This window comes from Pseudonaja textilis, chromosome 3 (assembly GCF_049901715.1).
Source record: "Pseudonaja textilis isolate UNSWEBS1 chromosome 3, rPseTex1.2, whole genome shotgun sequence".
Classification (NCBI taxonomy): Eukaryota; Metazoa; Chordata; class Lepidosauria; order Squamata; family Elapidae; genus Pseudonaja; species Pseudonaja textilis.
Window position 1 is genome coordinate 153,645,711 of NC_141992.1, and position 23,795 is coordinate 153,669,505.

At 35.3% G+C, this 23,795-nt stretch overlaps 2 protein-coding genes across 4 annotated transcripts in view; both read left to right on the forward strand.

Annotated features, from left to right (window-relative positions):
- YES1 (YES proto-oncogene 1, Src family tyrosine kinase) overlaps positions 1-13,368 on the forward strand; it is a 40,144-nt gene extending 26,776 nt beyond the window's left edge. Inside the window, exons 5-12 of the mRNA XM_026699339.2 lie at positions 1,938-2,041; positions 2,145-2,294; positions 2,413-2,568; positions 2,895-3,074; positions 5,671-5,747; positions 8,700-8,853; positions 9,897-10,028; positions 10,715-13,368. Of these exons, the coding sequence (XP_026555124.1) occupies positions 1,938-2,041; positions 2,145-2,294; positions 2,413-2,568; positions 2,895-3,074; positions 5,671-5,747; positions 8,700-8,853; positions 9,897-10,028; positions 10,715-10,923 (1,162 nt within the window). The 3' untranslated portion in view covers positions 10,924-13,368. The remainder of the gene's footprint in view (positions 1-1,937; positions 2,042-2,144; positions 2,295-2,412; positions 2,569-2,894; positions 3,075-5,670; positions 5,748-8,699; positions 8,854-9,896; positions 10,029-10,714) is intronic.
- Positions 13,369-15,494: 2,126 nt separating this feature from the next.
- The window catches only part of ENOSF1 (enolase superfamily member 1), a 29,575-nt gene continuing 21,274 nt past the window's right edge, over positions 15,495-23,795 (forward strand). For 2 of the 3 annotated variants that reach the window (XM_087931146.1, XM_087931145.1), the window contains exons 1-6: positions 15,868-16,062; positions 16,455-16,563; positions 17,291-17,406; positions 19,420-19,506; positions 21,902-21,928; positions 23,712-23,784. In XM_087931146.1, coding sequence (XP_087787272.1) covers positions 15,979-16,062; positions 16,455-16,563; positions 17,291-17,406; positions 19,420-19,506; positions 21,902-21,928; positions 23,712-23,784 — 496 coding nt within the window. In that variant the 5' untranslated portion in view covers positions 15,868-15,978. Of the gene's footprint in view, positions 16,063-16,454; positions 16,564-17,290; positions 17,407-19,419; positions 19,507-21,901; positions 21,929-23,711; positions 23,785-23,795 lie in introns of all 3 variants that reach the window. The other variant, XM_026699340.2, reaches the window with a different exon arrangement.

Genomic DNA, 23,795 nt, shown 5'->3' on the forward strand with positions numbered 1-23,795 from the left:
AATAAAATGTCAAAGGGGTAATAAAGATTTCTTGGATATTTAAAAACTTTTAAAAGGAGAGAAAAGGAAAAAAAAACAAAAGGGTGGGATCTGGAAAATGGAGGAGACCACGTGGAAGTAAAGGGAATTAACAGTGAAACCTTAACAAGATTCCTAAAAAATACATTCTAACTGAAACTTTGTAACAAGATAATAGAACCCCAGGAAGAGAAAGTGGAAAAAAGAAACAAGAAGAAACAGCCTTGGATTTTTGGATTTTTGGTTATTGGATTTAAATGACTAAAATAAATTGGGTGGTGGTTTAAAAGTGTTTAAAAGGGCATCACTCTTGGAAGAACTGAAAATGGAACTTAAAAAACAGAAAGAAGATGCACAAGAAGGAAGAGGTTTTCTGGCTTCGTATTTCAATTTTTAGAAATGGAGATTTTGAACTATGAGAAACAACAAGAAATGCTTGAAGCACAAGAAGGGCGGGACAAAGAAGATGCCATCTTTAATGATCAAGTAATTCTACGTGGGAGAAAAAAAGGAAAGTGGGGGAAGAGAGTAAAAATTAAAGATTTGAAAAAACAACCAAAAAAAGAATAGTTTGAAAAGCAATTACAATATTAGGAAGAAACAGAAGAGAGGATTACAGAAGAGAGAATTAGAATTAGAGAGACAAGAGGTCAAAACGGGGAGGGAGGAGGGGAAAGAAGGAAAGGAAAAGAAGTTATAAAGGACAGAAACAGGTTATAGAGAAACAGAGAAAACGTACAAGGATTAAAGGTATAAGCTTATTTAGAAGACATAGAGATAAGGTGAAAATTTAATTGTAAGAGAGGATTCTGCAAGGGTACGTTGTTATATTAGAAATAGAAATGAATTTAGAAAATATGAAGCAAGTGTGATTAAAGTGATAGATAAAACACTTACTGTAACACAATGGAATGTTTGTTAATAAATTAATGAAATAAAGAGAATGAGAGAATGAAATTAGGAAAGGATGGGAACATTTTAATTGTTATTAATGATTTATAAAAATTTAAGTGAAGAGAAATATGAAAGAAATATGAAAAAAAATTACGGAAATATTACAAGTATTCCTAAGGAAGTATGATATTTAATTGAAAAGAAATGTTAAAGATGTTAATTAATATTAATGGAAGATTGTAACTAACATTAATGGTTGAGCCGAACTGAAATAGAATGAGTATTTTATGTCTTATTGTTATATATATATATTATCTTTAAGAATTTAGTGTGTATTTTAAGAATGTACCAAGCAGAATTTGATTGTCAAAAGTTATGTGTTATAAAATAGAGGTTAGATATTGAATGTTATAACTGTAAAGGCATAAATTGAAGTTTAAATAAGACCTGAATGGACAAAAATTAAAAGATACAAAGGTGTCATAGTCCAATCAGTAACTACAAGGGAAAACTTGTTTAATGAGAAAAGAAAATATGAAATTGAAACAGGACAGACAAAAGTATAAATATAGTGATTAGAAAGATATTGAAACTTAGAAAAAGAGATGTAATTGAACTTAGAAAGGAATGAGATAATTAAAAACAAGGTTGAGAAAACTAAGGGAAGGGAAAAATCATTGAGAAAATGTTAAAATAGTAATAAGATATGGAATAGAATACAAAGATGAATATGAAATTCAGTTTGTATCTGTATGGAAAAGTGACAACCCGGGATCATGCAATTCTCAAAAAAAGATATTTTATTTGTATTATGTTTTGTAAAAACCCAAATAAATTTTTTTACAAAAAAAAGAAACAACTTTGGTTTCTCAACTATTTTAAAAATACAAAGATGGAATTATATGAAAAGCCCCTGTTATAATGAATACTCCACAGTCTCATCTTTGTAATATAATATTGTTTCTATGTTAATCAAATATTGCAACTGAATCTTTTCTTGAACATATTTCTCTTCAACTTTTTAGATGGTATTTTGGTAAAATGGGCAGGAAAGATGCAGAAAGGTTACTTTTAAATCCTGGAAATCAACGTGGTATCTTTTTAGTCCGAGAGAGTGAAACTACAAAAGGTATCTATCTTTAACTGTATTACTGAATAAAAATAAATTATAATGAATTTGTAATGTTTTATAAATGTATTTACAGAATCAAATATTAAATTATTTTTTCTAGGTGCTTATTCCCTTTCTATACGTGACTGGGATGAGATTAGAGGTGATAATGTGAAACACTATAAAATTAGAAAACTTGACAATGGTGGATATTATATAACAACAAGAGCACAATTTGAATCTTTACAAAAGCTGGTCAAACACTATACAGGTAGGCTCTAAATGCTATAGGTGATCCTAGCAGTAAATTATAGCCTGATGCATATCTTTGTGAGAAGGGTATGCTTTAAAACACATGACTATGTACAAAATATTTCCTTGATTGCTAGATCATGCTGACGGCCTGTGTCATAAATTAACAACTGTGTGTCCAACTGTGAAACCTCAGACACAGGGTTTAGCAAAGGACGCCTGGGAAATCCCTAGAGAATCCTTGCGGCTAGAAGTTAAGCTGGGCCAAGGGTGTTTTGGTGAAGTTTGGATGGGTAAGTGTTAATATGGGAAGAACCGTAACTCAATTGTTAAATTTATGTGTTCTGTGCATAATAGTTCCAGACCTTACTATCCTCAAATTTTAAAAAAGGATCTTAGATTGCTGAAATGGAAAGAATTTAAGAATCACTTTAAATCTTTTATCGATAATACTGGACTTTCCAGACTTATTTAATAGAGACTAAAGGCAAAAATGGTTTTTAACTTCTGTTCAATATTTTTAAAACATTATTTTACACACCCCTGTCCCTGCTGCAATATTTTATTACACTGAATATCTTTGTATTTTAACTGATAGTATAATGCATTTATTACATAGGTACATGGAACGGAACAACAAAAGTTGCAATCAAAACACTAAAACCTGGTACAATGATGCCAGAAGCTTTCTTACAAGAAGCTCAGATCATGAAGAAATTAAGACATGATAAACTTGTTCCACTTTATGCTGTGGTTTCTGAGGAGCCTATCTACATTGTCACTGAATTCATGACAAAAGGTATATTTTGTCTCTATATTGAAATCAAATAGGAAAACAATAGTATTGTATGAATTTACTATGGAATTATTGGGGCAGAATAGATAGAAAAGTATTTTATCATGGTAGATATTTAGAAGTGTCTATCAGGACTTTCATTGCAGATTTTGGTTCTTCCATCACTGGAACAGTTATGTCAGTATTAGAAAATAGTGTTGTGGGCTGCATTCAGGAAGTTTCTGTTTTTATTGGGGGGTTTTGGTTTCATTTTTGTATAATATTGTTTTTATATAATTGTTGTGAGACAACCAGAATTATAGTTCTAAAGATTTTCATTAAATAATTAAATAAGTACAAAAATAAATTTGCTCCCTTAAAAAGGACAAACTATCATTTCATATTATTAATAACTTCCCTGGCAGTCAGCAGGAAACATAGTCAGCAAGCATTTGCCAGGCAAATATAAAAGGCATTAATATTAGAATCAAGATAGTTACATGAATTAATTATTAAATTAAAATTATGTGCAATAAAAACATTTGCTTATTTTTATATTGTTGTTTTTGTTGTAATATGAGAATATTATTACACAGTATTTCCTATGAAGAATATTTTGTGTGGGATTATAGGATTTCTTACATGAATAACAGGATATAGCTCTGTGGACAAGGATTTTCCTTCTTTAAACAAAGGAGCTGTTTGTGGAAACAGCCATATGTAAGATTATTTCTTCTATCCCTAAAAGAAAACTGATGCTTTTTAAAAGTATCTCAGATCGGATACCTAAAATACGCCTATGAGCAAAAGCACTTCAGCAGTCACAGTAGGAAACTGGAAATGTTTGGTTTTGTTTTCAACTACCTGGAGTTTGTTATTGTCTAGATAAGGAACTATAGATGTTATGAAGCATTATTGAAGCAATTGCTGCATTATAATTTGTTTGAACAAAGTTCAATATAGTTAATATTACGTATAGTTTTCAGTTGTATATTAAGCCACAATTTCATTAGGTGAAAATGAAAGCAAATGGTTTTAGTCATGTTTGTGGTAAACAAAGGAGAAGAGGAAAGAAACCACAAAAGCTCAATGTTTTTGTGAGTCATTGGTTCTCAACCAGTGATAATACACAGCACAGATATAACTCAGAAGTTGCCTAGATGACACACAGAGGAAGTCATTGGAATTATTTATATCCTCAAAATTTATCCTAAATGAGAGCTCTAAGAAACAAATGTCTGTTGATATAATAAATGAAAAAGAGGTTTTTGTCATGGCAAGATCCAGGGTCTTTTACAGGTTAATTGATGGGACTTAAGATATGAAAGACATGTAATCCTCGATTTACAACAGTTTGTATAGTGACCCTTCAAACTACAATGGCACTGAAAAAAGCAGCTTATGACCATTTTTCACACTTATGATCATTACAGCATCCCCATGGCCATGTGATCAAAATTCAGGCACTTGGTAACTGATCCGTTTTTATGATGGTTGCAGTGTCCCAAGGTCATGTGCTAACCTTTTTGTCCTTCTAACAAGCAAAATCAGTGGGGAAGGCAGATTCGCATTAACAACCGTGACACTAACTTAACAACCACAGTTATTCACTTAACAACTGTGGCAAGAAAGGTCATAAAATGGGGCCAAATTTACTTAACAAATGTCTCATTTAACGATGAAAATTTTCAGCTCAGTTTGGGTCAAAGTCATTCTCTAATGTTATCTTTGTTTACAAGGATGCTTCTGAGCTTTATGTAGGCCCCAAAATATTTTCAATAAATTAAAACTATGGGTATTTGCTGCCAGACGTAAAAAGAAAACCAGGGCTAAAAGCAGTATCCTGCTGGTGGAGACTATTTCTCCTCAGTTTATTTTCTAGTAAAGGCATGTTTTGTCATTGGCTACTTCCTTCCATTGCAGACATACTGTGAGTAGACAATACTCCTGTGGCAGCCATGTTGTAGAGACTGCATAAACCAGGACTCCACAACTTGAAGTCCACAAATCTTAAAGTTGCCAAGTTTGGAGACCTCTGGCTTACACATTCGGAGAAATCTTAATATCCCTCCTAAGCCCCGAATAGATGCTTATTTCTAATCCAGGTGCTGATTTATGTCTTGAAGCAACAATACTTGGCTCTGCCCATGACATAGAAAATAAATCCAATATTGAATTCCTATTTATTTGCATAGGTCACTTCTGAATAAATAAAGATAGGATATAAATCAATAAATAAAAACAAATAAATAAACAGTTCAAATTATGACAAACTCCTGCCTTACAAAACTGTATATCTCCTTTGGGGGGATGGGGGGGACCTCACATATACAGCAATTACATTTAAATTGTTGCAAATGTCTATTAACACTATCATATATCCAAAGGATTTGGTTAAATGTTTTATTTTATATATGTCCCCAATTACTACTCATTCCAAAATACTACATTGTATTGCTTTTTTTCCCTTTTGTTTATATTGATATTAATAGAATTTTATTTTTAACTATTTTCCTGAAGTAAGTATAGATTTTGAAACTGAACTGTTGCTTAAGTGTTATGATACCATTACTATAACTGAATTAAATGAAACATTGCTGGTTTTTTTGTCTTCCTATAGGAAGCTTATTAGATTTTCTTAAGGAAGGAGAAGGGAAATACTTAAAGCTTCCACAACTGGTGGATATGGCTGCCCAGGTATTTATAAAAATATATTGTTTGATTACTGAAATATTCCAATATTGCAACCATTGAGTAATACAGAAAAGGCTAAAAGTGGTTGCCCATTCTGTCAACAGTCTGATTATAATTGTAGATCTTCGTGTGGTCATCTGTGTAGGTTTGTGCCTGCACTGTAGAGCATTCTGGAACATTCTCTAGCTGGTTTTTTGTTTTTGGTGAGAAGACTCTCTAAAATAGGAATTTCTAAACTTTTTGCCGTTTCACCTTCTCTTTAGTATAATTTTAATATACACAATTCCCCTAAAAATCCAAACCCCAAAATGAATACAAATGAAGAAAGAAAAGAATACAATGAAATGTTAGGAAAGGTACATTTATTGTAACAACGTAAATAAAAGGTTCTTCAGTCTCCCCTGGACTTGTCTGCACCTTCCCAAGGGAGTTACACCTCATCTAAAGTGTCTGCCCATTGAACCCTCAGATTGCCAGTATGGTCAAAGAAAGAAAGTATCCCTGCAGTGGGTAACATGGTGAATCAACATGACAGGTGACATGTAAACAACCTTTTTGTTATTGTTTGTGGGTTTTTATGGATTATTAGTGTTGGGCCTTTTTCAGAAATACTTATAAGTAGTGGCAGGAGCAGACAAGTATTCAAGAATGTAGGTTTCCAATGTGTGTGTCTACTGAAAAACTAATAAAGCCAATATGATTCCACTAGTCAGTTCCAGTGACTATTAAGTGCCAAATGCAAGGCTATTTATAGTGAAATCAAATTTTTGTGTCTTGTGCTCATATGTGCACAGTGCAATGGCCCCCAAATTCTCTCTTTTGAGCAAGTAATATAGTTTCTACTTATTCCTCATTATGGTAATATAATAATCTCATTTCATGCTATTCACTTCTAATCTACTATGAACACAATGTATGGGAAAAGAGCTATATTATCAGTGATTGCATCAAAATGAGTGAAATAATAGCAGGTTCAAAACTCCTATAATCTAGGCTTCACAAATGCAGATGGTAGACACATAACGGAAGCCCTTACATTGCAGTAATTGCCCTGGGGAATTGCCCACAAACAACAGATGTCACAGGCAGATGTTGTAGTTTGTCAAACAAAATCATTTCAATAAAATAGTGGGGAAACTGTTGTTAAGCAACAAATGAAAGACAATTGAGTCAAACAAAATGATTTCATGCTGTCAAGGTAAAAACCGAAACTCCTTTCATATCTAAATGTTTATTTAAATGTGGCTGATAGAATAAGGTGGAAAGCTGAAAAAAACAATGTTCTCACAAGAATGTTACAAAATATTTTCAGAATGAAGGTAGAATTAAGACACAAAGTAGCTTTGTTCTTAGCTATACAATGTACAATGAGGCCATTCTTTAGAAGCAAATAGTTTGTTTGGGAAGAATATTGGCATATTTTGCAGATGTAACAATTGTCCAAAATGTTGCTTTAAAGGGTAACCCATGTAATGAAGTGATAATTAAAGAATCAAACAATGGAGTCAAGTTGAGACAGCATCAAATAATCTCTTAATTGTAGGTAAACTTTGATGCCAGAAGATAGAAGTGACAAATTGATGTATAATTTGAGGATCAAAAAGGTATAGAATGCAAGAAACGTACCATCATGTCTGTGAAAGACTGATGATCACCAAATAATTTTAGTGCATATGAAAGTTTTTCTTTTTTAAGAACAAAGAAATTGTGGAACTAATTCCACAGAGCAAAACATAACCACTGCCACTTTACAGCTTTTAGGTAACTCAGACAGTCCACTCTAGCCTGTTAAAAAGGCATAGCAGATTGTTTCCAAAGAAAGGTATCATTTGTACAAAAGTAATCATCTGTAACTGGCTGATTTTCCAAGCTGTCAGTCACAGCATTTGGAATCTTGGATGGTGCATCTGGCTTCCACCTGAGAATACTGTAGGAGATTCTTGTCAAGGAGATTATGTTGAAACTTGCTCTTGGCTAAATGCAATAGGTCTATGTGGACAATCCTGTCCCAACAAAGCTTCATGATTATCCTTGTAAGCAGAGGAATCACAGGATACACTTACCGTAGGATGCCTCTCCAGTTTGGAAAAAGAATGCATCTGAGAGAGAAACAGGATGCTTTTGAGAATTACCGCAATATAGTATGTTGTATATCAATGGTTTTGAATATTCATAAAATGATAATTCCCAAACCATGAAAAATTGAGTCAAAGAAACAGGATTGCAATATCAAATTCTGTGCTACAATTCAAATATAGCTGAGCATATCTGCTACAACAATTCAACTTTAGGAAAGTGAACTACTATTAAAAATGTGATGTGAAATATACCAGCACTAGGGTAGACTGCACTAGTGGAGTTCCTCTGGGCTAGGCTGGAATGCAACAGTAGATCCTTTGTGTTATAGGCCTGTGAAGGTGACAAATGTGAGGAACGATCATAAAGCTATGTTTACCATCACTTTCATAACTGCAAATGTCTCTAAGTGAGACCATTGCTAAACAAAAACTACCTATATGTTTCTTATTCTCTTCCTTTAATTACAAACTTCCCAGAGTTGCTGAGGAATTGGGCTGTTTCAAAATCAAATAAGTAAAAACAATAATTCAATGTAGACTAGTCAATAATAGAAAAGAAACATGGCCATTCAGTGTAAGCAGACACTTTAAGCATGAGCCTCCACCAAAAAAGTCAGCTTGAGAATGTTCTAGAAAACTGCTTTACACAAGTGCAACATGCATGTGTAATAAACAGAGGGCAGAAATAATAATGTGTAGACTTTTCTAATTATATTATTTAATTCTGTTGCAAAATAATACTGCTACATGTTATGAAATCTAAACATTGTAAATCTACTGTGTTTGTAAGGTGTAACTTCAGAATATTTTCATGATTATGTATTAAGTATTTTATTGACTGAATACTTCTTTGTTAATAAGATACTTTTTTTATAAGATTGCTGATGGCATGGCGTACATTGAAAGAATGAATTACATTCATAGAGATCTTCGAGCAGCTAATATTCTTGTAGGGGATAATCTGGTGTGCAAAATTGCTGATTTTGGATTAGCAAGATTAATAGAAGACAATGAATACACTGCTAGACAAGGTATTTACAATATTATTTATGTACTATTCAATATAGCAAAAACTGTTTTATTAATAGGCATAATGTCTTGTCTGAGTTCTTGATCAGCACAAGTCAGTTTATGTCTGAAATATTATAGGGTCTCCTGCTTAAGCAGTGGGTTAGACTAGAAGACCTTCCAACCCTATGATTCTATGTTCTATGTTTTAGTTTGACTAAGTGCTTTACTAATTTTAATACTTTCTGAGGAAAAAGGAATGTTCTTTATTTTTTCCATTTATTATAGTCACTAGCAATAGAAACTAGATATTCTCTAAAGTGGATTATTCAGTACACTATCTGTTCTAAAACAGTTTTCTGAATTTGTTGACTGATTAACAATATAAACTGTCAAAATAAATCCTTATCTCTGCAAAAGTAAAATAGTTGTTGAACAAGGTATCATTTTGTTATCAAACTTTGCAACATACCATGATTCATATTCAAGGTTATTACCAAGCCGTTTATAAAGAAACAGTACAAGCTGAACTTCAGATTATAGGCAGATGCTGAAAGTTGCAGTTGTTTATGTACATCATGCAAGTCATTTGCATAATAGAAAGAACAATTATGTGCTAGTTTTCCACATATACAGATTAACAATGGCAACTTTTTACTATAGTTACCAACCTGCATGTTAAAGTGCATGAATTTTCTCCATTATCTGGGCAGAGCAACTTTAGCCTTGACAGGAGTACCATTAACCATGTTAATTTGACAGTATTTCTCACTTTGTTATCACCCACGCTGTACTCCCACATGTATTCTCAATTAGACTTTTCTTTTTCAGTGCAACAAAGACACCTTTGCAGCTCTTTTCCAGCAGAAAGACTTCCAATCTCTAGATTAGTTCTTACGTTTAATAGAATGGATGCTATTATAGTAATAGAAAAGATTATCAAATTATCATATCCTATATGTATGAGAGAGAGAGAGAGAAATAGCATCACCAAAATATTTTTTTTTAAATTATTATAAATTATAATATTTAAATGCATTATTTTCTATGTTTATGTACTATGTAGGGGCCAAATTCCCAATTAAATGGACAGCACCTGAGGCCGCATTATATGGTCGATTTACAATTAAATCTGATGTCTGGTCATTTGGAATTTTGCTGACAGAGCTTGTAACAAAGGGACGTGTGCCATACCCAGGTAAAAGGAGGGGAAAATCATTACTAATGTGTTAGTTATATTATTTCACAATCTGATATTTATGCTGAGGGTTATTTATAATCAGTTATTCTGATGTTACCTCGTACCATACTTAAGAAAACACTGCAAAAAATCAAACTAGCCATATTACAAAAGCTGCAATTCAATGTTTTAAAAATGTAGAGACACGCTATTTTAAAAAATCAAATCCACTGTGTTTATAAATCAGAGCCATTATGCCAGATCATTTTTAACCATAGGTAAAGAAGTCAAAGCTAACCTTTGAGGAGCAAAATAATTGTGTTGTTTATACAACTAGTTTCTTCCTAGTTTCTTTTCTTTCTTTTTCTTTCTACTGTTCTCTTGCATCTCTTTGGAGTGTCTCAGATGAGGCACAAAAATACACTGGGAATATACTCGGAAACAACATATGGATATACTACACTAAGCCATTATTGTGTTCAATAATCTGAGTATAAACTCTAGTTTCAAACCATAGTTGGACTTTCTCCAAAACTATACCATAGTTTGGAATAGTTCAGCAAACCATGATTTAAAAATTCTTTAATGTTATGTGTGAATGCAAATACCTATAGATACCCATTTCCAGTAAACAGTGACAGATTTTTGAAACCCTCTTTCAACTTGATAAAATATAAATATTAAAGCTATTCTTTTAATTTTAGGAATGGTCAATCGGGAAGTTTTAGAGCAAGTGGAACGTGGATATAGAATGCCTTGTCCTCAGGGATGCCCAGAATCTCTCCATGAATTAATGAAACTGTGTTGGAAAAAAGATCCCGATGAAAGGCCAACATTTGAATATATTCAGTCTTTCTTAGAAGATTATTTTACTGCTACGGAACCACAGTACCAGCCTGGAGACAATTTATAAATTGATGGCTTACATCCCATGCACAAATATGCCAAATGTAGAGTACTTTTTTTAAAACAAAAATCCTTGCTAATTGAAAGAACTCAAAAGAAGGCAAATTGCAATTTGCATGCTCTTATTAGCTGGCAAACTGGAATTCTGAAATAAGGTTGCACAAAACCACTTTTTGAAGTGTTATACCTAAATGTATCAATGATATATTTTTCTCCCATATTATATCAGGGTCCAAAAGAAATACACTGAAAAAATGGGTGGTAAAATTAGCATTGTTATAATAAGTGGAGCTGCTGATTTCTTTTTTCTTCTTCTAACATTTAAGTCATTATTAAAGGCAACATCAGCTATTTAAGTAAATTTATGAATGGACATGGTCAAAGAATAACAAAATAGTTTATGGGACCAACAATACTATTATGTTAGAGTTAAGAGGACTTTAACGATAAAGTTTTCTTCTAGGGACTCATTCCCTATGATTTAGCTAGGGTATCTTCTCAGCAGATGGCAGCACCCGATCAACCTTCTCTGAGCTCAGAAATTAGGCTCGATTAATTCTTGGAAAAGTTTCAGGAATACTGTGGCTGTAGATTAGGTAGGGAAATGGAAAAATATGGATGAAGAAAATGGTAAATTAACCCTGTATTGTTGCCAAGAAAACTACATGGACATGTATGCGAAGACACCAGGAGTCAACTACAACTAAAAAAATAATAATTTTAAAGCAAGTAATTTATGATAAACTTGATTAAATAGTAGACCTCAATAATGGAACTGAAAAGCAAGTTGCACTGTGCTGAAACTTTATGTTAATATACCATAACTGGAAAGTAGCATATTTTATTTCCTACATAGTTCAATTAAGAACGAAATCAACTTCATAAACCATTAACTCATTTTGTAATTTAAGTTACTAGAGTGCAATGTTAAACCTGAAACTGCAAAATGCAATCAGAGGGAAAAGGTAACATCTTAGCTTTCAAGATGTAGTGTTTCAAAGTTCCAATTTCTAGTGAAATATGCCCCAGGTTTTTTTTTGTTTTTTTTTAGAGACCCATCTAAAAAAGGAAGTAAAATTGCAAATGCTTATAAAGATTCACCAATTAAAATGTTCAGGGATTCACTAGATTCCACAGCTTCTTTATGTATCTCTATCAAAGTATTTATGAAAAATACTGTTTAAGATCTGAGAGACCATCAATGGATCAGATCTAGATCTGAATGAAATGAACTTCCATGTTGGCGGACAACGTTGGAACATCCTCCAACCCCCACAATGTATTCTGTTGGAAGTAAAGGATGGAGGGATTAGTGTGAATTGTTTCCCCATTTTTGCAGTTCACAAAGTTATCAGAATTCTGATTTAGCCCAACATAGTAAGGGTTGGGATAATGATAGCTGGACAGTAGCCCATTCTTTCTAATACTACATAGTGATTTACAGTCAACCAGACAATAAATGGTTGCATAACTGTTCATAGAACTCTTTACAAAAAGCATCAGATCAAAAAGGTGTTATTAGAGTGGACTGAATCCATCTCCTTGGATTTCTTGGGAGAAGTTGGACTTTTCATAGCCATTATGTATAGCTTTAAACTATAGGAACAGACTGAGCACCTAAGCCAAATTTAGCTAATGATGTTAAAACTGCACACATACACTACTCACAAGTAAACTGGGGAGTAGGAGCTATCATAACCTCTATCATATCAAGCAATAAAACCCTTTTGGCATTTTACAATTTTCCACTCGAAACAAATGTTGCACTTCAAAGCTTTCCTATGAAAATGACCATTACTGCTATCAGAAAAACCACACAGATTTTGTTCTGGTGAAACTTATATAAATTTATAAAATTGTGCAATCAAGTGGCATTTTATTTCGTTTATACATCCCATAACTATGAAATTTTGAAAGGGCTCTATGTAGCAAATAACACAGGATTGTAATTTCTTTTATATTCTGAAATGGGTAGCGTAGTTGTGTTTATGTAATAATGCATATGCCAGAAAACTAGTCTGGTATTATTTGGATTTTAATTAAAAATGCAACAAATCATTGTAACAAATGTATAGTAAGAAAATTAAAAAACAGTAATTTAATGAGTTTATTGAAGAAAAATATGTATTTTTAAGCGTTATACTTTCCATGTTTGTTTTTCCTTGTTTTTATAGTGTATTACCTCAAGATGTTAATGTGAGCAAATAATTCAACACAACACTTTTCTATATATAGTAATACATGTAAAAGTGTGATTATTTTTATAAAACATGATGTTGAATTTGTTTCACAAGATTGCTTTTAAAGTTCTAATTACAAAATTATTTTTTAAGAAAATAACCTGGTAAGTTCCAAGTTGCTTTGAAATGAAACAATCCTATATATAATTATCTGGGACTAAGTTTAATTAACTAAATGTAATTGACTCAGTGAGACTTACAAGTTGACATGCATAGCACTGCTCTATTTCTTTTTATATTTCTTGATCTTTCTTGGTGTGTTTTATTTTGTATTTGTTAGATTTCAACAGTCTACACAGAATACGTCATCTTGCAGGTGCCATGATTCACTTATAAGATTTTTTTTCTTGCCCTAAAAATATTAGAAATTGTTTTAGTCCTTTCTCTGGATAGGTTTGCATATCAAAATAAGCCAAAGCAAGCATGCTTTTTTATTATTGCAAGGATACTGATGCTTCTTCTGTCAATATAAGCTAAGCAAATCAAGAAACTTCTAATATTGATTTATTTAACCTTGCTAAGTGAGTAACAAGCTCAGGATCACAAATCAAGAATTTGAAATCAGAAATTATTCCTGATTTGCATGATGAAGACAAAGGTCCTGGCCTAGAAGCAGTTAAATAAAGCATGATTAAGTTGTCTTGATTTGTTTAACTGGTATTTAATAGCAGAAGGAGCTAATCCAGATCGCGTGCATGAATACGCTTGTTCTTTCCCAGAAAGTCTGTTTCCACTGTATGAAACTGGAATGCTATTTCTTTAAAAATGCACTGTCATCTTCCATTAAATATTGGAAAATGCTAACCATTACATGTGCATAAGGCACTTTGTTATATTTGCTAACATTGTAAATGTGTGCATAAGGCACTTCGTTACTTTATAAACACAATTGATATGCATACATCTCATGGTCTTCTGGATTAAGTGTCTGTTTAGAAATTTTGGTGGATACTGTATGATGGGCCCTCACCAAAAAGAAAAAAGAAAGAAAAAGAAATCTTAAGGAGATAAGTATGTCTTCCCAATCTTGAAGACAAATGAAGGGTAGGGATGGGAAGGAGCTACCTATAACAATGTTACAGTAATTCCAAGTACAGATCTTGGAATTTCCTCTTCCTTAGCTATGTGATTTGTTGGTTAACTGTTGGGAAAGTACTGTTGCCCCCTTTTGTCTGGGTGGTAATTTTCCTACTAAATTAATTGTCCTTTATTGGACTGGGAGCAATAAGCACAATTTCTGCACATTTTCAGTTAGAAATAAAGGGTGCCACAATTTTCTGATAGTCCTAGTTTCATTGGAACTTTCAATGGGAATCCAATATAACCTCAAATTATTTTTTGTGAATTTTACTCCATGTCTTCTCACAATCTTATTCTTCTATCAATACTGTACAGCATGACCCAGCATCTCCAGTAACGCTGTATTTTAAAAAAAGAATTACTAGAACAATTTTCAGAATATAAATGCAAATTTATTACATTTTCAGTTCCTATGTTTATTGCATTTTCAGCACTTCCTGTACTGTAATCATTGTTAATCAGTTAAGAATGATTTTTATATTGTATTGAAGACTATTGTGTAACATTTCTGATAGAAACTGTAGTGCAAGCCTTGTGTATCAGTTTTGTTGAAGCTACATTGTGTGGTAACCTTTTGTTTGGTTTTCCTATCATACTATATTGACAAGCTTAAATATTTTTAATATTTTATTACTTTTGCATAATTAAACTTCCCAAAGCTTAATAAATTAGTGCATCTTCTGTTACTAAAGCAGAAAAATTGATTAATATTATATCGGGATTGAAACGGAATAGCTTTTCTTCAACAACTCCTTTTATTTAAGTGCATCCCCAACAGTGTTTTTAGAATGATACACGTTAACATTCTAACATCCCTTTACATTTGTTATGGAGCTCAAAATAAGATTCATCAGCTCTAAAATAGAAACTGGTATTCAGGACACTTGTCCTTCCAAAAGTTTCAACAATTCAAAAAGAAAATTATAGTATACATGCTTATGCTTAATTTTATTATACAATAAAATTAAGCCTAAGTTTGACCTAATTGCATTGACAAAGCTAATTCATGTATGAATTGAACCAGTTCTACAGTAACATTTTTGATTGACAGAATGGTGGAATATCACTATGCATACTACTGTTGTGCAACAAAATTAAACAAAAAAATTAACTTGGAGTTAACATCCTGCAAGTTTGTCTCGGCAAAATCCTTAGAAAAGAACCTCCTCTTGGCTATGCCCTTTCAGATAAACCCGTGATGATTTGAGGGGAGGGGAAGGAGAGGAGAGGTGGGGAACAGTTTGACGTTCTGGCCGCCGCTTTAAAGCTTTTTTGGATGCGTGGATGGCCAACTACATCTAGAATCTTTAGTCTTAACGTTACCTAAACTGAAAAAAGCTAAGAGGCCTGGATGTGGCTAGGGCTTGGATGACAGGCCATCCGGAAATCCCAAAATTGAAAAATAATCTGGAATTTAATTTAATTTTTTAAAAACCAACCCACTTTTGAATTGTTGCCAAATGCCTCCCCTCTCCCCAGACTGCACTTATTCGTATGGTTACTGGAAGTCGCAAGCGGCTCTAACACCTTTTAAAAAGATTCCTTTTGACCTGACAACCGATTGCAGAGGTTGGGACCAAAAGCTCAACCTCTTTTGTTTGGCAAGCAAGCCGGGCGCCCCCTTCCTCCAACTCCCTCCCCTTCTCCACGCCCTTCCCGAGGGCCAATCGGCGTCTAAGGAGCCATTCCCAAGCGTGAGAGTCGCTACCCCGCTTCGTGGAGTGCCGAGCGCTGCCTGCGAGATGGGGAGAGGGAGGATCCGGGGTCTGGCTGCGAGCGACGTCCGCTTCCCCACGTCTGTGGCCCAACACGGGTCAGATGCCATGGTAAGCGCAGCGGTGCTAGGCAAAGCCACGGCCTGGACGTCGGGAGGGCAAACCGCCCCGACCTCGGGTGCGAGAGTGCCCAAGAGTTCTTCGACCCGGTTCTACGGCAACTTGCAAGAGAGCGTTCTTCCGCGCTGTTCCTTTCTCGTCTAGACAGGCCTTTGGGGGCTCTGTTCAAGTTAAACGGAGCTCCGGCTGCTTTCTCTCCCCGCCCCACATTGCGGCCTGCTTGCCTGGAAGTTAACTTGAGGCAAGTTCCGTTGGTTGGACTTTTAACGCGCTTGGATTACAGACGCCGCGCCGGTTGTCAGTAGCGTCGCGTGTAAATCCGGACCTGTACGTGTTGCGCTGCTTTCCCAACACCGAGGGTTTGTTTGATTCTTCTGTTTAAGCATCCAGATCCAGACTATTCCGCAGCCTACGTGGTAATAGAAACGGATGCTCCCGATGGCTTGAAAGGTTGTGGCTTTACATTTACGCTGGGAAAAGGCACCGAAGTGGGTAAGTTCTTAGGCTATCCCAGGCTCGGCTTTCCATACCATGAGAATTTTTCGATAAATAACTTCCTTTTACTTCCTTTTTTCGATAAATGCTTCCTTTTTTTTTAGAGAAGATCCTCTTCAGGACAGACTTTTCTGATGTATTTCCATTTCAATTTCAAAGGCCGGATTAAATACAACACATTATGCCATGATTTATTTAAGAAACCCAAATTGACAATATGATGACCCATTTCGGTTGGTCAGTCAATATCATAACTGATGTTCTGACCCCTGTAAGCAATCAGTATTTGTGGATTTGGGCCTTAAAATCAAATAGTTGAGCTTACCTTGCTCTGCTTGTTGTTTACCTTCTCTCCACCACAACACACCTACAATACTGATATTGCAGTTCTTAAAACAAGTTGCCTCTTTTTTATTAGAATTTATTTTAGTTTATTGGAATTGAATTGTGTGTGCCTAGAAAAACACTCTGAAACCTCACTATTCTGTCAGTATTGGAATTTCTATTTTTATAGAAAGAGAAGCAAATTCTGGGGCCAAATTTTGGTATCTATGTGGGTGTGGAACTTTCATATACCCAATAATAAGAGTTTCTTAAATTACATTTACAATCCTGTATTTATATATTTTTATATTTTAGTTTCTTTTCCATTGTTCACCATATTCTAAATAAATAGATAATGCTGCATTTATAGTAATCTCCAGATGGTGATTATTTCTTTCAGTTATCAGTGCAGTCCATGCATTGTCAATTCATATAATTAATAAAGATTTGGATGACATAATCAGTGATTTTCGAGGCTTCTATAGACAGCTCACTAGTGATGGGCAGCTCCGATGGGTAAGATAACGTATAATATTTTCAACAAGCTAATATGTGCATGTGTTTTTTAAGAACATAAGAGAAAATAATTTGATTTTATATAGTTGCTTTATACAAAATACTAGATAAAATAAGTCTTTCAAAGAAAATAGTGCATTAGTATGACCTAAAATAGAAATATTACTTGAATTCTGATATTTTTGTCACCAAACCTCTTATTCATTTACATTTTTAAGTCATGGAATTTTGTGACTTTCCACACTTCCAACTTTGACAGTTTTGAATTCCCTTCTATTTTCCCCATCAGCTTCTGACAATATCTGAAAAACGTTAACATCAAGGTCAAAATTGAAATAAAATCCCATTGATCTGATGAATATCACAAAGGGATTGGCCTACATATTGTAATGAAGTCCTAAATTTGATCAGTAATCACTTATTCGTGAGGCATTCTTACTCCTAAAATCCCAATATGGCACCATTTCTTCCTATATAAGCCTAAAATAAGCCTTGAAAACATGGTGGGTGTTTGAGGAGGAATTACACTTATAAGGGCTCTCCTTTCCCATCACCCCAATTTGCATATGTGATAATGCCAATGAATCCTATAGGAATAAAATTCCTGTTGTGTGAAAATGGAGCACATATATTGCGTCCTATTGAAATATTGATTGGATAACACATGAAAATCACCTTGAATACCTGAGGAAGGGCAAAACATTTTGTAAATTTGCCTTGGGTTAGGCGATGAATTAGGAGTTCTTCTGAGTAATCGTCACTGATATTTTGGCTAAACAAGTAAGAGGATGGAGTTCATTTTGAGCCTTGTTTTTCCACCAGTAGCAGGACTCCCTCATTAGAACCAGTGAACAGTTGAGCAGTCAACTCTAAACTCTCCTCTCCTTGCAAACTTTTGTTTAAGAAAATCCTCTTTGAGGCACCTGAAGTCAGGTGTTCATCAGTAGCGTGAACTTGATATGGGCATAGGCCTGCCAAGATATTGTGTTGCAATTACTGCTCCGAGGTAGCTGTGGTATTTTTTTAGGACCTGAGCTTTGCATCTCCAGGACTCTGCTTTAGACATTCTTGCATCCATGGACTAGACCTGTTGAGTTAGCTTTCAGAACCTGGAAGACTCAACAGCCATGTCACCTGGGTGAAGATCAAACAAAGGAGCTAAATATATCAATGCCACCTCTCTGAATTGGTCTGAGTACCCAGCTCCAGAAGAAACATGGTTTGGGAAGACAAAGAATGCACTGAGATGACCAAGACAATAAGCATTGATAAATAGCTGTTGATGCATATCTCCGTTTTCCTTCCCTTCCTTCTGTGAACTTTTGAAGAATTACAACCAGTTCTTGAGAACCAATAACATGCAGCCTAAAGATAGCCATCCATCTCATTTCTCTTTCTGTCTGTTTTTTTCCCCCCAACCCAATGTATTTATTATATATAAGCTGACTTTTCACTCAGTCTTTTCCTCTTCCCATTCAATTTGTCACTTCCAAAATAAAGGTACATATAACAAGAACCTCCTTATCCCAAACTCACTCATTCTGACACATACAATTTGTGCAGACACATTTTGGGCTTATTCACTTTTGCAAAAAAATACACCACACATAATGTTCAGTGTCAAAAAAAGATTCAGATCTAGACCAGGTAGTCATCAAGAGTCAACACTGACTCAAAGGCACCAAAATAAAAATTCTGTATATTTATAGACTACCACTGTGAATAGTATAGTATTTAACTTATTTAAATCTCACTGAGTGCTTCCTTACGAATAAATGTTTGCAACATGTCTGCTAAACAAGGATGATAGACTTGCAGAGCTGTAAGGAATCAAATAGTTCTTTATTTCCTTGTGTAGCTGATATGTATTTTACAGTTTTAGAATCCAACATTTTCTTGAAAGTGTCCAGTTCAGTAATCCACAAATGATAGCAATGATAGAAACCTTACACACTTGCCCTTGGCTGTCATAATAATTTAATAACACAGGTTTTGTTTTTGCTTTGCTAATAGATTGGTCCCGAGAAAGGAGCTGTGCATTTGGCCACAGCTGCCATTTTGAATGCTGTCTGGGATCTCTGGGCCAAACAAGAAGGAAAGGTAAAGATTTAGAACAAGTGAAAAGGGGTATCACTCTGTCCTTGAACAAATACTGCTCTCTTCCATCCTGCCCTGCAGTGTCTCTATTTTTTCGTGGATAAACATGAACATGCCCCGCTAGACTCAAGTACTTTGTATGTTAAATTGCTTAAATTGGGGGGTCTTCAACCTTGGCAACTTTAAGTCTGGAGGACTTTGCTTTGCTGGCTGGGGAATTCTGGGAGTTGAAGTCTGCCAGGCTTAAAGTTGCTAAGGTTGGAGATCCCTGGTTTAAATCATGCTTTCATGCTTTTCTGTGGTTTTGAACCAATGTTTTCATAAATTGTAAAAATTGCTTATCATCCAATTATTACAAATAGTGGAGGAATGTAATCTGAGTCATTCAGGTCTTCTCTCCACATTGCTATTTTTATGTTGTTCTTCATAGTAAGTTACAATAATGTGATTCTTTTACAATGAAATAAAACTATATCCGTCTTTAAGGTTTTAGAACTTTCATATATTGTTTTGCTTCTATCCAGGGGCTTTAAATCATAGTCAGAAGGCAAGAGTGCCTTTGAACATATGCTCAACTTGGAATAAAAATCCACCTCTTTCTTCCCTCCAAACTTTCTTTCACTTATCATTTATTTTTGGTGTTTTGTATTTTAAGTTTTTTTAAAAAATATAAATGGATTTTTAAAAACTCTTTCATTTATCAACATACCGTGTTTCTCATAAAATAAGGCTGGGTCTTATATTTTTTTGAGCCCCGAAAAAACAGCTAGGCCATCTTTTCGGGGATGACTTAATTCCCCCCCTTGCATCCTCATCTAGAGTGCCCCGCGGGCAGCCTCGCCACCAGCCGCTCCTAACGGGTGATCATGGCGAAGCGCAGAGAGCTCCCTACTCCCACCAAACACCTTTGCTGCAGACCCAAGACCTTTGGCACGCGCCACTGTTGCTTTCCCTTCTGCCCATTCCGCTGCCATGTTTGGAGCTGCCGCTTCTGTGTTTGGAGTGCCGCTGCAATTTGGAGTGCTGCCGCCATTTGGAGTGCTGCTGCCATTTGGAGCACCACCGTCACGTTTGGAGCTGCCACTTCTGAGTTTGGAGCTGCAGCCATGTTTGGAGTGGCGGCAGTGCTCCAAATGGTGGTGGTGCTCCAAACAGCGGCAGTGCTCCAAACGCGGAAGCAGCAGCTCCAAACGCAGCGGCAGCTCCAAATGCAGAAGCGACAGCTCCAAATGGCAGCAGTGCTCCAAACAGCAGTGGTGCTCCAAACGTGGAAGTGGCAGCTCCAAACGCAGCAGCAGCATGGGCAGAAGGGAAATCAACAGCGGCAGGCGCTGAAGGTCTTGGGTCTGCAGCAAAGGTGCTTGGCAGGAGTAGGGAGCTCTCCGCGCTCTGCCATGATCGCCCATTAGGAGCAGCTGGTGGCGAGGAATTGCTGCCTGCGGGGCGCTCCTAACAGCAAGTCCCCCCGCCCTTCCCCCATTTCGCATGTTTTAAAATAGGTCTAAATTTGTGGGGAGGGGTTTAATTTCATTTTATGCCTAGAAAACATGCTGGGTCTTCCTATTGGGGGAGGTCGTATTGTTGGAGAAACACGGTAGTAAAAATGTGATTGGTTGAGTAGGTAGAACTGCTGTAATTGCAAGAACTTTGTGAAGCTCGAAGCCTCATCAAAATATCACTGTACAATATTGTCATATTTTATAGGATACTTAATTGATTAGACTAGGGACAAGGACTATCTTTGAATTGCAAGTCCTGGCATCTGTCTCTAATGATCATATTGACTTGTGATGGTGGAAATAATAGTTCGGCAATTTCTGTTGAGCCATAAATTGCCCTTTTCCCATATATTGGGCAGGATGTCATCATGCAATGATGAAGTAAAAACAAACAAAATGGAATTCAAAGTAGCAACAATCAAACACATATGCTGAATGAGTGGATTCCACCATACATACTTATTGTCCCAAATTTATAAATGTGTGCCAAGTCTGTAGAAGTAAAAAGTTTATTCCAAAAATGATATGGTGTCAGAAGAATAGGTCTTTCTTTATCACAACTTGCCAGATATTTGCAGCAAGAAAACATGTATAGGAACTTTACAGGAGAAACTTAAAAGTAAATTTATATGGAAGCAGCTTCTATATACTCATGATTTCATGGTATTTGTACTTTGTAGTTCAAAGCTGGCACCTTGAATGAAGTAATAGACACTTTATCAGGCACAGCTTACTACGCAAGCCCTAGAGATTGGATCAACAATGTAGCTATAGCTGGCTTGAGGAATGGCCTGCTTTATGTGTAATATGATCTTTTTTTAATTCTGAAATGTTATTTCTATATTTAAGAATTTCAGAACCTTTCTTTCTCTCTCCCCTGGTCTTTTTTTTTTTTTAAGCCTCTCTGGAAGCTGCTGGTTGACATGGTAAGAAAAAATAAAATAAAATAAAATCATTATTAAAAAATAATAAATTTCTTTCAGAGCATTGGATGCTGACTTAGCATGCTTAAATATATTGAGAACAGTCAGACTAGACATCATAACTAACTAACTAAATTGTCAATATTGTATATTTTTAAAAAATGTTTAACTTTAGATTTGAAGATAGATAATCTTGTACACTGGTTTATTTTTGGACCTCTGTTCAAAACTTCTTTTCTGCATGAAACAATCACTCATGAATATCAGATGGCATTTTATATTCCTTATTTATTTATTTGTTTTCTAGTCTTGGTCTCTCAAAGACTCTCAAATATAATGCTTTTATGATGCAGTTTTGAAAATAATTGTAACTAGATAACCCGTGACCTGTTCTTTCATTGTTTCAGTTGTGTCATCATTTCAGATATATTTTAAAAAGCCTGAGAGTAGGAGCAATTTATGACTTGCTACCAGCTTCCCCATTGACTTGTGAGAAGTCACAGGAAGAAAGTCAATGGGGAAACTGGCAGGGAAGGTATAAGTTGCTCAGGTAAGTCTCCCCCATCTGCATACCTTCCCCTATTCCCTCTATGCTCATGTGATGTCAGATACCTGTAAACCCTCGCACACTGTCTGCAACCTGTACACTTCCTGACCTGCAATGCATTCTTGAACATCCTCCCTGGCCACTCGGCACCCTCCCTGTTCTGTGCCATGTCATTCGCACACACCCCAACCCTCACCACATTCTTATTCGGCCCCTCACCTGGCAGCAGCCACTTACCTGCACACTGGCCTTCAATTTGTATTTCCCTAATAGCTTCCCCACTGATTTTGCTTGTGGAAAGCTGGTAGGGAACATTGGCAGTCATGATTGAGCTTACATCTCCTGCCAATTCGCCCATCAACTTAAGGAAAGCTGGCAGGGAGCCTTGGAAATGATGATGACTTGATTGCAACCGACCTTGGCAATGTGACAGCATTTGAAGCAGCCACAACTTTGTGAAATTTCAATCCCACAGAAGTGATGGTTCCTAAATTTTGGACACGTTCTGTACATTAACCTATTTGAGGTGCCTTGTGCAAACATTTTGCCCTATGATACACTATTTCACCCAAGTGAAGATCACAAACAGATAAACAGGAGAGGTTTAGCAATACATAGATAAGAAATTGTACAGAAGAATGACCATGTTATATAGGAAGAGTCATTGTACTTGTTCTTCTGGGTTACTTAGTATGGGAATTGAAGCCATTGTGTTTTAATGGGGATGTGCATATCACTTCCAATTAAAGAAGAGCTTACTGACTTAGCCTAGTTTTTGCACATGGATGTTATCTCCTGCACACAAGTGAAAACATTTCTGCATTATTTCTAGTCTTAATAGTTACACTGACCACCAGGGGGCACCATCCTGTATTGGAATCCTTCATGTGCACCTAGTCTGCACCTGGTTTTCTATGACTTCAACATGCCCCTTCTTAGAGGGGAGCATTTCTCTAATTGTACACAGTGAGTATCCTGTGTAGCATTTTATGATTACATTGACTATTGGGAGCTACATGCCTGGTTTCATCCTACATTGAGATTCTTAAGCTATGGAAAGAAAGATGTAGTTCTAGGCGGTTCAGACTCTCTACTTATAATTGAGGTTGTATAAAATCTTTTGATACAATGAAACAACTTATACCCCTCTGCTGTAAGAGCTTAAATGAAGGTGGACTGTATATATCATTCTGTCATTCTTCTAGCTAATTCTAGCATGGTTTCCTTTTTTCTTTATAGGACCCCAAGCAGTTGTTATCTTGCATAGATTTCAGATATATTACTGATGCATTAACAGAAGAAGAAGCTTTTTGTAAGTTGTTT